The sequence below is a fragment of the Oncorhynchus kisutch genome, linkage group LG28 (assembly GCF_002021735.2).
Source record: "Oncorhynchus kisutch isolate 150728-3 linkage group LG28, Okis_V2, whole genome shotgun sequence".
NCBI lineage: Eukaryota > Metazoa > Chordata > Actinopteri > Salmoniformes > Salmonidae > Oncorhynchus > Oncorhynchus kisutch.
In genome coordinates this window covers 32614776-32628890 of record NC_034201.2, presented here as the reverse complement: position 1 = coordinate 32628890, position 14115 = coordinate 32614776, and the positions used below count along the sequence as shown (strand labels likewise).

General features: G+C 43.3%; 1 protein-coding gene across 2 annotated transcripts in view; it reads left to right on the top strand.

Moving 5' to 3' along the window:
• Positions 1-14115, top strand: part of LOC109873442 (glutamate receptor 4) — a 188034-nt gene that overhangs the window by 161110 nt on the left and 12809 nt on the right. The window contains exons 12-14 of one of the 2 annotated variants that reach the window (XM_020465091.2): positions 6174-6372; positions 6977-7224; positions 13973-14087. In XM_020465091.2, the coding sequence (XP_020320680.2) occupies positions 6174-6372; positions 6977-7224; positions 13973-14087 (562 nt within the window). Of the gene's footprint in view, positions 1-6173; positions 6373-6976; positions 7225-13056; positions 13172-13972; positions 14088-14115 lie in introns of both variants that reach the window. The other variant, XM_031808440.1, reaches the window with a different exon arrangement.

The window sequence follows — 14115 nt, the reverse complement described above, 5'->3', positions numbered from 1 at the left end:
TTGTCATCGGCAAGGACTAGGGAGTTTGTTAGGATTTTTAAAAACGTAATAGAGCTAAGCACAGGCTAAATCCTAGAGGAAAACCCTAGGCTTGGTTTTTGCTCTGACATGCATTGTCAACTATGGGACCTTATACAGGCAGGTGTGTGCCTTTACAAATAATGTCCAATCAATTGAGTTTACCACAGGTGGACTACAATCTAGTTGTAGAAACACTTCAAGGATGATCAATGGAAACAGGATGCACCTGAGCTCAATGTCAAGTCTCACATCGAAGGGTTTGAATGTTTATGTAAATAAGGTATTTCTGTTTCTATTTTGAATACATTTGCAAACATTTCTAAAAAAACGTTTTTCGCTTTGTCATTGTAGGGTGTATTTAATCAATTTAAAATTTAATTAATTTAAAATGTATTTAATCCATTTTAGAATAATGCTGTAACGTAACAAAATGTGGAAAAAGTAAAGGGGTCTGAATACTTTCCGAGTGTATTGCACTTCTCATGTAGCCTACTTTTGGCCAGCTAATAGCCTAACCATCGATCAAGCAACATGGACTAAATGACCAAATCCTCTTGCTGCAGGATTATTTTGCTGTGACAATATATGTCAAAATAAGATCCTACATATGTACACAATCCAATGGGAGAAGAAGACCCAGTGGTGAGATGATTGACAGGTCTAAAGGTTATCCGCTACTGATGTTCCATCCTTTACTTTAATGAAGGTTAATCCTGATCCTCAGATACCCACACAGGGAGAGAGAGAGAGAGGGAAAGACATACAAACACACGTTTCCCCAAGGCACCCCATAATAATTAAGGCAGTAACTAATATCCCTGTGTGCTTGTCTCTGGCAGTAATGCCAGATCTCCATGGCAACGGGAGGGAGAGAGGGGAGTGTGTGTGATTGAAGTGGTGACATGGGAGCACCCTAATTGAGAACAAATCCCAGTTTAGTGTAACAAATGGCAGCCTATTCCCCGTGTAGTTCTGTATAGTGTATACTGTATAGTTCTGTATCGTTTTGTATAGTGTATAGTGAGTCATATGGTCCCTGGTCCAAAGTAGTGCCCTATATAGGGGATAGGATGCCATTTGCCACGCATGACACTGTTTTTGACTCAGGATACTAGACAGATAATACTACATAATTTAGACTATCATAATAATATTCAGACATATTTTTGGATGCCATTAAAGCACCCAAACATTCTAGCGTAGCTAATATGTTGCCATGTCAACTTTTAACTAGATATAAAAAATAATGGCATTTTTATTTTGTTGGGGGGGGGGGTTGCAAGTGTGGTACCTTCTGTAACAAATTTTCTTGTAAGTTTTGGCGGCTTTTTTTGTCCCAAAAATATTCAGCCAGGTACTGTAAGTCATTACATTTTACAACAACCTGACTCAACCTTGACCTGTGTTGGTTATGCTGCCTTACTCTAGTCTGGTCTAATTGAGCAGGTGCGATACGTTTGGCCTGTTTGGTCAGTGCTGATTGCTTCGGTCTGCCCTACGAATATCATTTTGGCTTGAGAGAGTGTGAGAGAGTGTGAATTTGTACAGGCTCATGTAGGGTCAAATAGATTTCCAGGATTTCCAGGTGTTTTCATTCTTCATCAGGGTAGCAATGGAGAGATGGAGGGAGGGAAGTAGGGAGAGGAGGAGAGGGAGAGGGGGATAGCATGAATAACTAAAGCAATAGTGGCTAGCCTGGGGGCGTATCATGCTGGGAACGGACAACACCTCGTCATTTATTTAGGCTCTTCTTAAGGTCAACCTTATGTGGCTTTCCTCTCTTTCTCTCTCTCTCACTCTCTCTCTCTCTAGATATATATATATCTTCCCTCTCTCTCCTAATTCACTTTTTATACAGTATATCTCTGCTATTATGTAATATTGTACATCAGATGCTGTGATCCTGATTACCTGTCCACAAACACACAACTCATGCAGACATCAAATAATGAAAGTATGTGCATGGTGAGTCACACACACACACATCTCTCTGTGGCTAACACCGGAGACGTCCCATCATCTCATTCACATGGCTGAGAGAGATGTTGCAGTGACAGTTTTGTAGGAATTCAAGTGTATGTGTCTCTAATAGTGTGTGTCTAATCGTGTGTGTGTTATGAAAGAGTAAGGTCGCATGGTCAGTGTGGGGCTGGGGCATTTTGACCCTTAGCAAAACTAGAACCTCTATACCTCCATACAGTATGTGTGTTTCAGCAACAGGCTTGTGTGTGTGTGTGTGTGTGTGTGTGTGTGTGTGTGTGTGTGTGTGTGTGTGTGTGTGTGTGTGTGTGTGTGTGTGTGTGTGTGTGTGTGTGTGTGTGTGTGTGTGTGTGTGTGTGTGTGTGTGTGTGTGTGTGTGTGTGTACAGTATGTGTGGGTATGTGTCACCACTTCAATATGTAGGTTGCGCTGGGTCTCTGGTGTAGCATGATGGACACGTCTGGGCTCCAGGCTCCACAGGCTCCACTGCTAATCATTTGTCTGTGTGAGGCTGAACCAACCTGATTACAGTGAGGCAGGCCACTCGGACTGGCCAAAGCAGCAGCAGCCAGCAGCAGCTAGTCTATCTCTGCTTCACTGAGTGACTCAATACACTGGAATACATTGGACAAGTCCCCACTCGAGTCACCACTCCAAAGGCAGTTAGGGCTGCATCTGAAATGGTATCCAATTCCATAGTGCAATACTTTTGACCGGGGCCTGCAGACACTCATGCATGCACACACACAATCGCAGACACAATCACATTCCCCATTGACGTTCCCAGTCCCGTCTCCCCTTGTAACACGGCAGTCTCGCTCCCATCACCCATGTAACATGCTAAACCCAGGGTCAGACTGTACCATTCCCCATCCCATAGGGGCAACCGTATGGCAGCGATGATCCCTCCCCAGATAACAACCCCCCCCCCCCCCCTTCCTTCCCCCATTTGGCCATGGACCATCAGGGTATGCCAATCTGTCAACATGGATGAAAGTCACTAGAGTCACCTCGGATCAACACAGACTGGAAAGAGGGAGCCCCCTGGCTAACTGTCTGTCCTTAGTCACAGCTGCTGGCTACTCGAAAGGGTGAGAGTGAAACCGAGAGAGAAATAATAATAATAATAATAATAATGAGAGAGAGAGAGAGAGAGAGAGAGAGAGAGAGACACAGTCTGTACTCAAATCCAGAGTTAAAAGAGGGCACAGTAATGTCTTCTACAGCATAGCATTCAGTGTACATGCTTTGCTGCTGCTGCTCTTGTTTGGTGAGATCTTTGCTATATGTTGGGCACAAGCACAGCCCCAATGTGACACAGGGTGTGTGTGTGTGTGTGTGTGTGTGTGTGTGTGTGTGTGTGTGTGTGTGTGTGTGTGTGTGTGTGTGTGTGTGTGTGTGTGTGTGTGTGTGTGTGTGTGTGTGTGTGTGTGTGTGTGTGTGAGAGGTTGGTGGCATGTTCTAGGGACAAGACTAGAGGGGACACAGTGTGCAATAAGGGGAACGGGTCGGTGATGTGGAATATTTTCGGAAAGTCCCTTCTTACACCCTTTTCACATTAGTGAGCAGAGCTGTACTGCACTGGCCTGGGTGCACATCTACCATAGTCACTGTGTGCTGGAAAGAAAGGGCCATGAGAAAATTTAAAAATGAAATAACCATGCCCGTTCAGCAGTGTACGGTTTGGGTCGGTTCAGGTCTGCACGGTAATGTGAATCATGAAAAGGCTTGTTTCAGGTCGGCATCGACTTGTGAAATGGTGTGAAAATGCTGAGTTTGACAAAACAACAGGAACTGAAGGGGTTTTCATAGAGCTTCTCTCTATGTTTGGTTTGTACCGAAGGTGGAGAGAGAACATTGTTTGTTAACTCCAATGCACCATTATGTTTGACTCTCCTCACAACCTTCCCCCCGCTCGCTTGAGAGTCGGCTTATCTGTCTCCCTTGAGCCAACAAACAAGACAAAAACAGAGCTGAACGGAGGGAGCGCTGTGTGACGTCGTCGGTCGCTCTCCAAAGCACTGCCAGCTCTTTTCAACTCACCAATAAACATTGAAAGAAAGAAAGAAAGAAAGAAAGAAAGAAAGAAAGAAAGAAAGAAAGAAAGAAAGAAAGAAAGAAAGAAAGAAAGAAAGAAAGAAAGAAAGAAAGAAAGAAAGAAAGAAAGAAAGAAAGAAAGAAAGAAAGAAAGAAAGAGATTGACACAGAAGCGCATTGGGTTTTAATGAGCCACTTTGCCTTAAGGTGGATCTGAATATGGGCTGGATGGTGTTGTGAAGTCAGTGTGCTCTTAGAGCTCCCCCCTGTGGTAGGTTGGCAGAATAGCACTCTGTTCCCAAATTACCTATTGGCACATTGGATAAGTTATTATTATTGGGGGCGTTTGGGGGGTGATTTATTTGTTGAGAAAGGACAGTGAAGGGGAGACAGGAAAAGTAGGTGAGATTGCGAGTCAGAAGGGCAGTAGACCGGATTTGAACCCATTCCGACTTTCAGATGTATTCAGGCCACTTGACTTTTTCCACAGTTTGTTACGTTACAGCCTTATTCTAAAATCGATTAAATATTTTTTCCCCTCATAAATCTACACAATACTACACAATACTCCATAATGACAAACTAAAGAGTTGTTTTATTATTATTAAGTATTCAGACCCTTTACTCAGTACTTTGTTGAAGCACCTTTGGCAGCAATTACAGCCTTGAGTCTTCTAGAGTGTGACGCTACAAGCTTCACACACCTGTATTTGGGGAGTTTCTCTGATTCTTCTCTGCAGATCCTCTCAAGCTCTGTCAGGTTGGATGGGGAGTGTGCTCTGGAGCAGGTACTTAGCTCCGTTCATCTTTCCCTCAATCCGTTCATCTTACCCTCAATCCTGACTAGTCTCCCACTCATTGCCGCTGAAAAACATCCCCACATCTGGCCTTCTAGGCAGAGATGCAAAGAAAAAGACGTATCTCAGACTGGCCAATAAAAATAAAAGTTTAAGATGGGCAAAAGAACACAGACACTGAACAGAGGAACTCTGCCTAGAAGGCCAGCATCCCGGAGTCGCCTCTTCACTGTTGACGTTGAGACTGGTGTTTTGCGGGTACTATTTAATGAAGCTGCCAGTTGAGGACATGTGAGGCGTCTGTTTCTCAAACTAGACATTCTAATGTACTTGTCCTCTTGCTCAGTTGTGCATCGGGGACTCCCACTCCTCTTTCTATTCTGGTTAGAGCCAGTTTGCTCTGTTCTGTGAAGGGAGTAGTACACAGCATTGTATGAGATCTTCAGTTTCTTGGCAATTTCTCACATGGAATAGTCTTCATTTCCCAGAACAAGAATAGACTGATGAGTTTCAAAAGAAAGGTCTTTGTTTCTAGCCATTTTGAGCTTGTAATCAAACCCACAAATGCTGATGCTCCAGATACTCAACTAGTCTAAAGGTCAGATTTATTACCTCTTTAATCAGACAACAGTTTTCAGCTGTGCTAACATAATTGCAAAATAGTTTTCTAATGATCAATTATCTTTTTAAATTGAAAAACTTGGATTAGCTAACACAACGTGCCATTGGAACACAGGAGTGATGATATTCCTTTTAAAATCAGCTGTTTCCAGCTACAATAGTAATTTACAACATTAACAATGTCTACACTGTATTTCTGATCAATTTGATGTTATTTTAATGGACAAAAAAAGTGCTTTTCTTTCAAAAACAAGGAAATGTCTAAGTGACCCCAACCTTTTGAATGGCAGGGCTTATGTTTAATTCCTTTTAGAGTGAGGCTGTAAAGTAACAAAACGTAGGAAATGGACGGGGTCTAAAGACTTCCTGAATGCACTGTATACGTGTGTCAGGGTCAGCAGCTCTAACCGCTAGACCACACATGTCACCGATACGTTTGTCTGTAACTCACTCTCACTTCTTAATACAGTTTGTGGATTTGTGTTGATTCATAATAATGAGTGTTATTGATGGACTCTTCTGTCTATCACACCCCCTACTCTCCTCTTCTCTTTTCCTCGCCATGCTCACTCTTTTGTTACTCCCCCTCCTTCTCATTCTCTCCTCCACACTTCCCTTATTCCTCTCCTTCCTCCCCTCCTTCCTTCCCCCGTCCTCTCTCTCCTCTCCTCCTCTCCCTCCTCCCCTCTCCTTCCTCTTCCTCTCTCTCTCCCCCAGGTCTCTGTCGGGGCGTATTGTGGGTGGTGTGTGGTGGTTCTTCACACTCATCATCATCTCCTCCTACACGGCCAACCTGGCTGCCTTCCTCACAGTAGAGAGGATGGTGTCCCCTATAGAGAGTGCTGAGGACCTGGCTAAACAGACAGACATCGCCTACGGTACCCTAGACTCCGGCTCCACTAAAGAGTTCTTCAGGGTGAGTATAGTGCTGGACTAGACACCAGCTGTGTCTGTTTTATCATATTATAGCCTTGTCCTACAGATGTAAGATCTTCATTTGAGGCAGTTACCTATAGCAACAGGAAATGTGAATTATTATGTGGATTATAATTAATGGACATTTAAAAAAAAGTGAAAATCAAAGTGGAAATTAAAAACTTCAGAAGCCTTTATAAACCTCTAGTACACTAGAAGTTTTACATTTCCAGTTCTCCTGGAACAGGGTGATCAAATTAAGATCCTACATCTGTATTTCATAGGCTTTTTGTGTATGTAGGAATATGAAGTTATAGGGTGAGTAGTATTGAACAGATCAGCTCACACACACACACGACACCATGTGTTCTACTCAATACTGATCAGTTCACTCAAGCATAATCATTCACTGGGGGAGGAGTGTGTGTTTTTACAGTAACTGTTTCCAGTCAATATTCACTCCACCAGTAAATCTTTACAGTACACTAACTAACTCCCCATGTCCTCCTCTCTATGTGGCTATGCTCGCTCTATGCTCTCTCTCCACCCTCCTCCACCTCTACTCTTCCTCCACCCTCCTCCGATCTGACCCAAACCAACCACAGAGGTCAAAGATCGCAGTATACGAGAAGATGTGGGGCTACATGAAGTCAGCCGAACCGACTGTGTTTACCAAGAACACCCAGGAGGGGGTTGTACGTGTGCGGAAGAGCAAAGGGAAGTACGCTTTCCTATTGGAGTCAACCATGAACGAGTACACAGAACAGCGGAAACCCTGCGACACCATGAAGGTCGGCGGCAACCTGGACTCCAAAGGATACGGAGTGGCCACCCCCAAGGGTTCACTGTTAAGGTGGGTGGAGTAGTATAACAATATGTCCAAGCTGTGCGTGTTGTTATGTTATTCCACCTTCCCTGGCGTGCTGCCTGAACATGTATAATAACGCTCATGTAACACATATTTGGGTTGGATTTTTTTTTCATGCATAGTGATCATGAAGGTTAATGTAGTGGCTTTTACATTTGTGTTTGGTGTGCATGTGGTCATGGCAACAGTTGTTTTTGTTGCAGCTCTACTTCTTCGGTGTCAGGTAATGTTTGTGCTGCTTTGTGTTGGTGTGCCAGTGGGAGTTGAAACAGTATGTTGAAAGGCCCTAGATAAGTCCAAATATTACTCTAATATATTACTATGACCAATGTTGCAAAAATACTGGCAACTTTCTCCAAATTCCTGGATTTTCTGCTTATTCCCTTCTGAATCCGGGAATATCCCGAACTGGGATTTCTGGAAAACCTGGGGAATTTTGGCAAGGTTAACGGAATGTTGCGACCCAAACTGCACTAATTAGGCAAAAGAGTGCTACTTGGGACGTAGACATAGTGAATGTCATATGAGATGGTCGGATATACAGTTGAAGTCGGAAGTTTACATACACCTTAGCCAAATACATTTCAACTCAGTATTTCACAATTCATGACATTTAATCCTAGTAAAAATTCCCTGTCTTAGGTCAGTTAGGATCACCACTTTATTTTAAGAATGTGAAATGTCAGAATAATAGTAGAGAGAATGATTTATTTCAGGTTTTATTTCTTTCATCACATTCCCTGTTGGTCAAACGTTTACATACACTCAATTAGGATTTGGTAGCATTGCCTTTAAATTGTTTAACTTGGGTCAAACATTTTGGGTAGCATTCCATAAGCTTCCCACAATAAGTTGGGTGAATTTTGGCCCATTCCTCCTGACAGAGCTGGTGTAACTGAGTCAGGTTTGTAGGCCTCCTTGCTCGCACACGCATTTTTAGTTCTGCCCACAAATGTTCTATGGGATTGAGGTCAGGGCTTTGTGATGGCCACTCCAAAACCTTGACTTTGTTGTCCTTAAGCCATTTTGCCACAACTTTGGAAGTATGCTTGGGATCATTGTCCATTTCAAAGACCCATTTGCGACCAAGCTTTAACTTTAACTGATGTTTTGAGATGTTGCTTCAATATATCCACATAATTTTCCTACCTCATGAAGCCATCTATTTTGTGAAGTGCACCAGGCCCTCCTGCAGCAAAGCACCCCAACAACATGATGCTGCCACCCCCGTACTTCACGGTTGGGATGGTGTTCTTCGGGCTTGCAAGCTTCCCCCTTTTTCCTCCAAACATAACGATGGTCATTATGGCCAAACAGTTCTATTTTTGTTTCATCAGACCAGAGGACATTTCTCCAAAAAGTACGACCTTTGTCCCCATGTGCAGTTGCAAACCGTAGTCTGGCTTTTTTATGGCGGTTTTGGAGCAGTGTCTTCTGCCTTGCTGAGCAGCCTTTCAGGTTATGTCGATATAGGACTTGTTTGACTGTGGATATAGATATTTTTGTACCTGTTTCCTCCAGCATCTTCACAAGGTCTTTTGCTATTGTTCTGGGATTGATTTGCACTTTTCACACTAAAGTACGTTAATCTCTAGGAGACAGAACGCGTCTTCTTCCTGAGCGGAATGACGGCTGCGTGGTCCCATGGTGTTTATACAGTACTTGCATACTATTGTTTGTACAGATGAACGTGGTACCTTCAGGCATTTGGAAATTGCTCCCAAGGATGAACCAGACTTGTCTACAAGGTTTTGGCTGATTTCTTTTGATTTCCCATAATGTCAAGCAGAGGCACTGAGTTTGAAGGTAGGCCTTGAAATACATCCACAGGTACACCTACAATTGACTCAAATGATGTCAATTAGCCTATCAGAAGTTTCTAAAGCCATGATGACATTTTCTGGAATTTTCCAAGCTGTTAAAGGCACAGTCAACTTAGTGTTTGTAAACTTCTGACCTACTGGATTTGTGATACAGTGAATTATAAGTGAAATAATCTGTCTGTAAAACAACTGTTGGAAAATTACTTGTCATGCACAAAGTAGATGTCCTAACCGACTTGCCAAAACTATAGTTTGTTAACAAGAAATTTGTGGAGAAGTTAAAAAACAAGTTTTAATGACTCCAACCTAAGTGTAATGTAAACTTTCGACTTCAACTGTAAGTCATGTGAATGTCATATGAGATAGTGGGATATAAGTGATGTGAATGCGAGCCATGTCAATGATCAGTCCTGTCTGACTTGGCTAGACTAGAGCTGCTTTATATACAGTGGAATTTACAGACTTGCCTAAAAAAAAAAACATCCCAGTCACCACAGGGAGTTAGTTTCACTTCGCCAAAACTAGTGTGTGTGTGTGTTCCTGTGTGTACTGGCCACATTTTCATGAATCCATTGCGAAAGGACTGATAAAAGTTAACTTACATTTTCACAGTTTTTTTTAGAATGAGTGAGATAATGTTATTTTTGGGAGGGAAAAGACACTGCAAATGATAAAAGCAAACAAGCACCCCTTAGCAAGTTCTCAGCCTATACTATAATACTCAGACTATCTATTAGTGAATACTGCTTCTGGTTTACCATATATCCTTTAATACATGGAAAATGGAACAAATAGCCATGATCACATGTAAACTGTAGAGAGGAGCACCTCAGTGCAGTATGTAAACTAACTATAAAGCAAATCAAATCAAATCAAATCAAATTTTATTTGTCACATACACATGGTTAGCAGATGTTAATGCGAGTGTAGCGAAATGCTTGTGCTTCTAGTTCCGACAATGCAGTAACAACCAACAAGTAATCTAACTACAATTCCAAAACTACTGTCTTATACACAGTGTAAGGGGATAAAGAATATGTACATAAGGATATATGAATAAGTGATGGTACAGAGCAGCATAGGCAAGATACAGTAGATGATATCGAGTACAGTATATACATATGAGATGAGTATGTAAACAAAGTGGCATAGTTAAAGTGGCTAGTGATACATGTATTACATAAGGATGCAGTCGATGATATAGAGTACAGTATATACGTATGCATATGAGATGAATAATGTAGGGTAAGTAACATTATATAAGGTAGCATTGTTTAAAGTGGCTAGTGATATATTTACATCATTTCCCATCAATTCCCATTATTAAAGTGGCTGGAGTTGAGTCAGTGTCATTGTCAGTGTGTTGGCAGCAGCCACTGTTTAACAGTCTGATGGCCTTGAGATAGAAGCTGTTTTTCAGTCTCTCGGTCCCAGCTTTGATGCACCTGTACTGACCTCGCCTTCTGGATGATAGCGGGGTGAACAGGCAGTGGCTCGGGTGGTTGATGTCCTTGATGATCTTTATGGCCTTCCTGTAACATCGGGTGGTGTAGGTGTCCTGGAGGACAGGTAGTTTGCCCCCGGTGATGCGTTGTGCAGACCTCACTACCCTCTGGAGAGCCTTACGGTTGAGGGCGGAGCAGTTGCCGTACTGGGCGGTGATACAGCCCGCCAGGATGCTCTCGATTGTGCATCTGTAGAAGTTTGTGAGTGCTTTTGGTGACAAGTCGAATTTCTTCAGCCTCCTGAGGTTGAAGAGGCGCTGCTGCGCCTTCTTCACGATGCTGTCTGTGTGAGTGGACCAATTCAGTTTGTCTGTGATGTGTATGCCGAGGAACTTAAAACTTGCTACCCTCTCCACTACTGTTCCATCGATGTGGATAGGGGGGTGTTCCCTCTGCTGTTTCCTGAAGTCCACAATCATCTCCTTAGTTTTGTTGACGTTGAGTGTGAGGTTATTTTCCTGACACCACACTCCGAGGGCCCTCACCTCCTCCCTGTAGGCCGTCTCGTCGTTGTTGGTAATCAAGCCTACCACTGTTGTGTCGTCCGCAAACTTGATGATTGAGTTGGAGGCGTGCGTGGCCACGCAGTCGTGGGTGAACAGGGAGTACAGGAGAGGGCTCAGAACGCACCCTTGTGGGGCCCCAGTGTTGAGGATCAGCGGGGAGGAGATGTTGTTGCCTACCCTCACCACCTGGGGGCGGCCCGTCAGGAAGTCCAGTACCCAGTTGCACAGGGCGGGGTCGAGACCCAGGGTCTCGAGCTTGATGACGAGCTTGGAGGGTACTATGGTGTTGAATGCCGAGATCTATGTTGTTGACCACCTGACCCTAGATAGGGCCTACAGAGCATTCTGTCTCTCTCAATCAATCAATCAATCAATCATGTTTATTTTATAAAGCCCTTTTTACATCAGAAGTTGCTACAAAGTGCTTATAAACACACTAGCAACGGTCGTCAAAATTGGTAAAATGTCAAGAACACAGTTCTGATAAATGTACCAGTTGCATAATGGAGTAGGATACTCAATACTTGACTGAACTACAGCACTGGCAAGTGTTTGAGCGGTCATAACAGACGTTTGTGCAATTGTACAATCAACAGGAACATGTGTTTTGCACAAGCAAGAGTTGGAATGTGCATTGCTTTTCTTTTTAAATAATTTGATCCAGCAACAATTATGTGACAAGTGAATTAACACCCCACAAAAACAAGAAAATAATTGCTGGAAAGTGGGGAATCCTGAGGTGGGCTGGACATTCGCATTGCAAGACACACAGACGCATGCACGCACACACACTATTTCCACAATCCAACATCAATCCTTACCTGTCTGTAAATTCCACTGACTGTGCTTCTCTAGAATGGAACAACATGAGTTTGCAATGCAAACAACAACTGGTGCAGGATTTACCCACTGTTTTCTGCAAGAGGAGTCACTGACAGATCATGTTCCCGATGGAGTCCATTTTTTTCAGCATTATTATCGGTTGCTTTCCCCTGCTCAGATGTGGCATCAACCATTGGTCGCGTGCCACATCCTCGTCTGTGTCATCAACTGACAAATTGCTATAACCTATCCAGACATTGTCAGATCTGGCATGCGTCAGTAACGCATGGGCAGAGAAATGTGCCCAACATCTTCTGTCAGTCACTTCTCCTAGTCACCATGGAAACCCACCAATCAGCATGCAAAGCAGCTATAATGTCAGACAAGGCTGAAATTTCCCATGGCATTAACCTTAAAGTGTCTCTAAAAGGGTTAGATGTTTAATTATATTTTTCTTCTCTTCTCATCAGCTTTTACTGAAATAGTTATTTTACTAATGTTGCTATCAGTTACATTTCTGTCTCTCTCATTTATGGTGTGTACTTGATATTACTGCAAAGTCGAGCTGAAAGGCACTGAATGCACGTGGACAAATCTCTCTTGATGCAAGTTTTACTCCTCTGAATCAAAATATACAGTATATATAATATGATGTTACTACACAATCATTCCCCTATGGGCCCTGGTCAATATATGCACCATTTTGGATGCACAACATGTGTAATGGAGTCTAACTATCAATCAGGTTGTGTGAAGAAAGACAAAATACATTCTGGTCAGTGGCCACAAGGGAAAAATGGACATACTGTAATTTAGTTTCCTTGGCTCAAACTGAAGTGAACCAAGTTCCAACTTGAGGATTGTCCGTTCTGTGTATAAGGGTCCAATCTGTGGGGCAAAAACAAATTTCCACTCAAGTCAAAATATAACTTCTCCCATTGACATCACTGCATGACTAAGTGAAAATGTATGACTTAAGTGGAAGTTAGGCTTTGCCCCCTGTGTATGGAGGGAGGGTTTATTGTTACAGATAGAACATGAACACACCCCTATTTCCACCCTTGTGCCCCCTTTACAATCCCACCCTTCCCCCTCCTATCCCCAATTGGATGCTATTGACTCACCTTCACTCACCCAAATATATGTTTTATCATTTTCAAGAAGCGCAGTTAACCTGGCAGTGTTAAAACTGAATGAACAAGGCCTGTTGGACAAATTGAAAAACAAGTGGTGGTACGACAAGGGAGAGTGTGGCAGCGGCGGAGGTGGCGAGAAGGTTAGCCACCCGTGTGTCAGCCCCATGCCGATTGGGTAAAACTGTTGCCGTGGTAACGGGGGCATCTGCCGGGGCGACACCCATCCTGTGGCCCGCAGTGGCGTTGTGACGCACCACAGTGGCACATATTATAGAGTGGAAAGTGATTACTGTCAAACCACAAATATGCGCTATTGATAGATGTTATTGTTCACCTATTCATAATCTAACGCTTAAGTGAAACATTTTTGAAGACACTTTGAAGTCACAGTCACCGCCCTATTGTGTACTCCCACTAAACACTACATTGTGCATGTCATACATGTATCTTATGCCAAAACATGAAGTTGTCCTTTGATAACTTTCGTGCTCACTTGAAAAAGAGATGTGCATCTCATTGTGACTTTCCTAGTTAATTAATGGATAAATACATTTTAAATACATGTTTTTTTTGGTAATTGTTGACCTGGTACAAAATCCAGCCAATAGTTGAGGCTTCACAGTAATGGCCTTCGATTGGTTGTTGTGAGATAGGCCCCAGCAGTATGTGCCCGTTCCAGAAAGCGATGAAGCGGGGGCCCCATGTATATGTCTGTAGCGCTCAGCCCCTCAGGCGCCCCCTCCTCGACCACGAGCATAGAGACATGTAAACCAATGGGGCTCCTGTCTCCGTCACTTCCAGATGTTAAGTGCTCTGAATGGGCTCTTTAGGTTTCTGACTGAATAACATAAAATAACATGTCCTATGATGTTATTTATGTTATTTCCCCCTCCCCCCTGACCCTTCCCCGACCCCTCGACCTCACACGTGCGGTTTTGAAGAACGCCGGTAAACCTAGCCGTGTTGAAACTGAGTGAATCAGGCGTCTTAGACAAGCTGAAAAACAAATGGTGGTACGATAAGGGCGAGTGTGGACCCACGGCCTCAGGAAGTAAGGTCAGTCTCCTGCAAGTCCTGGGACCAC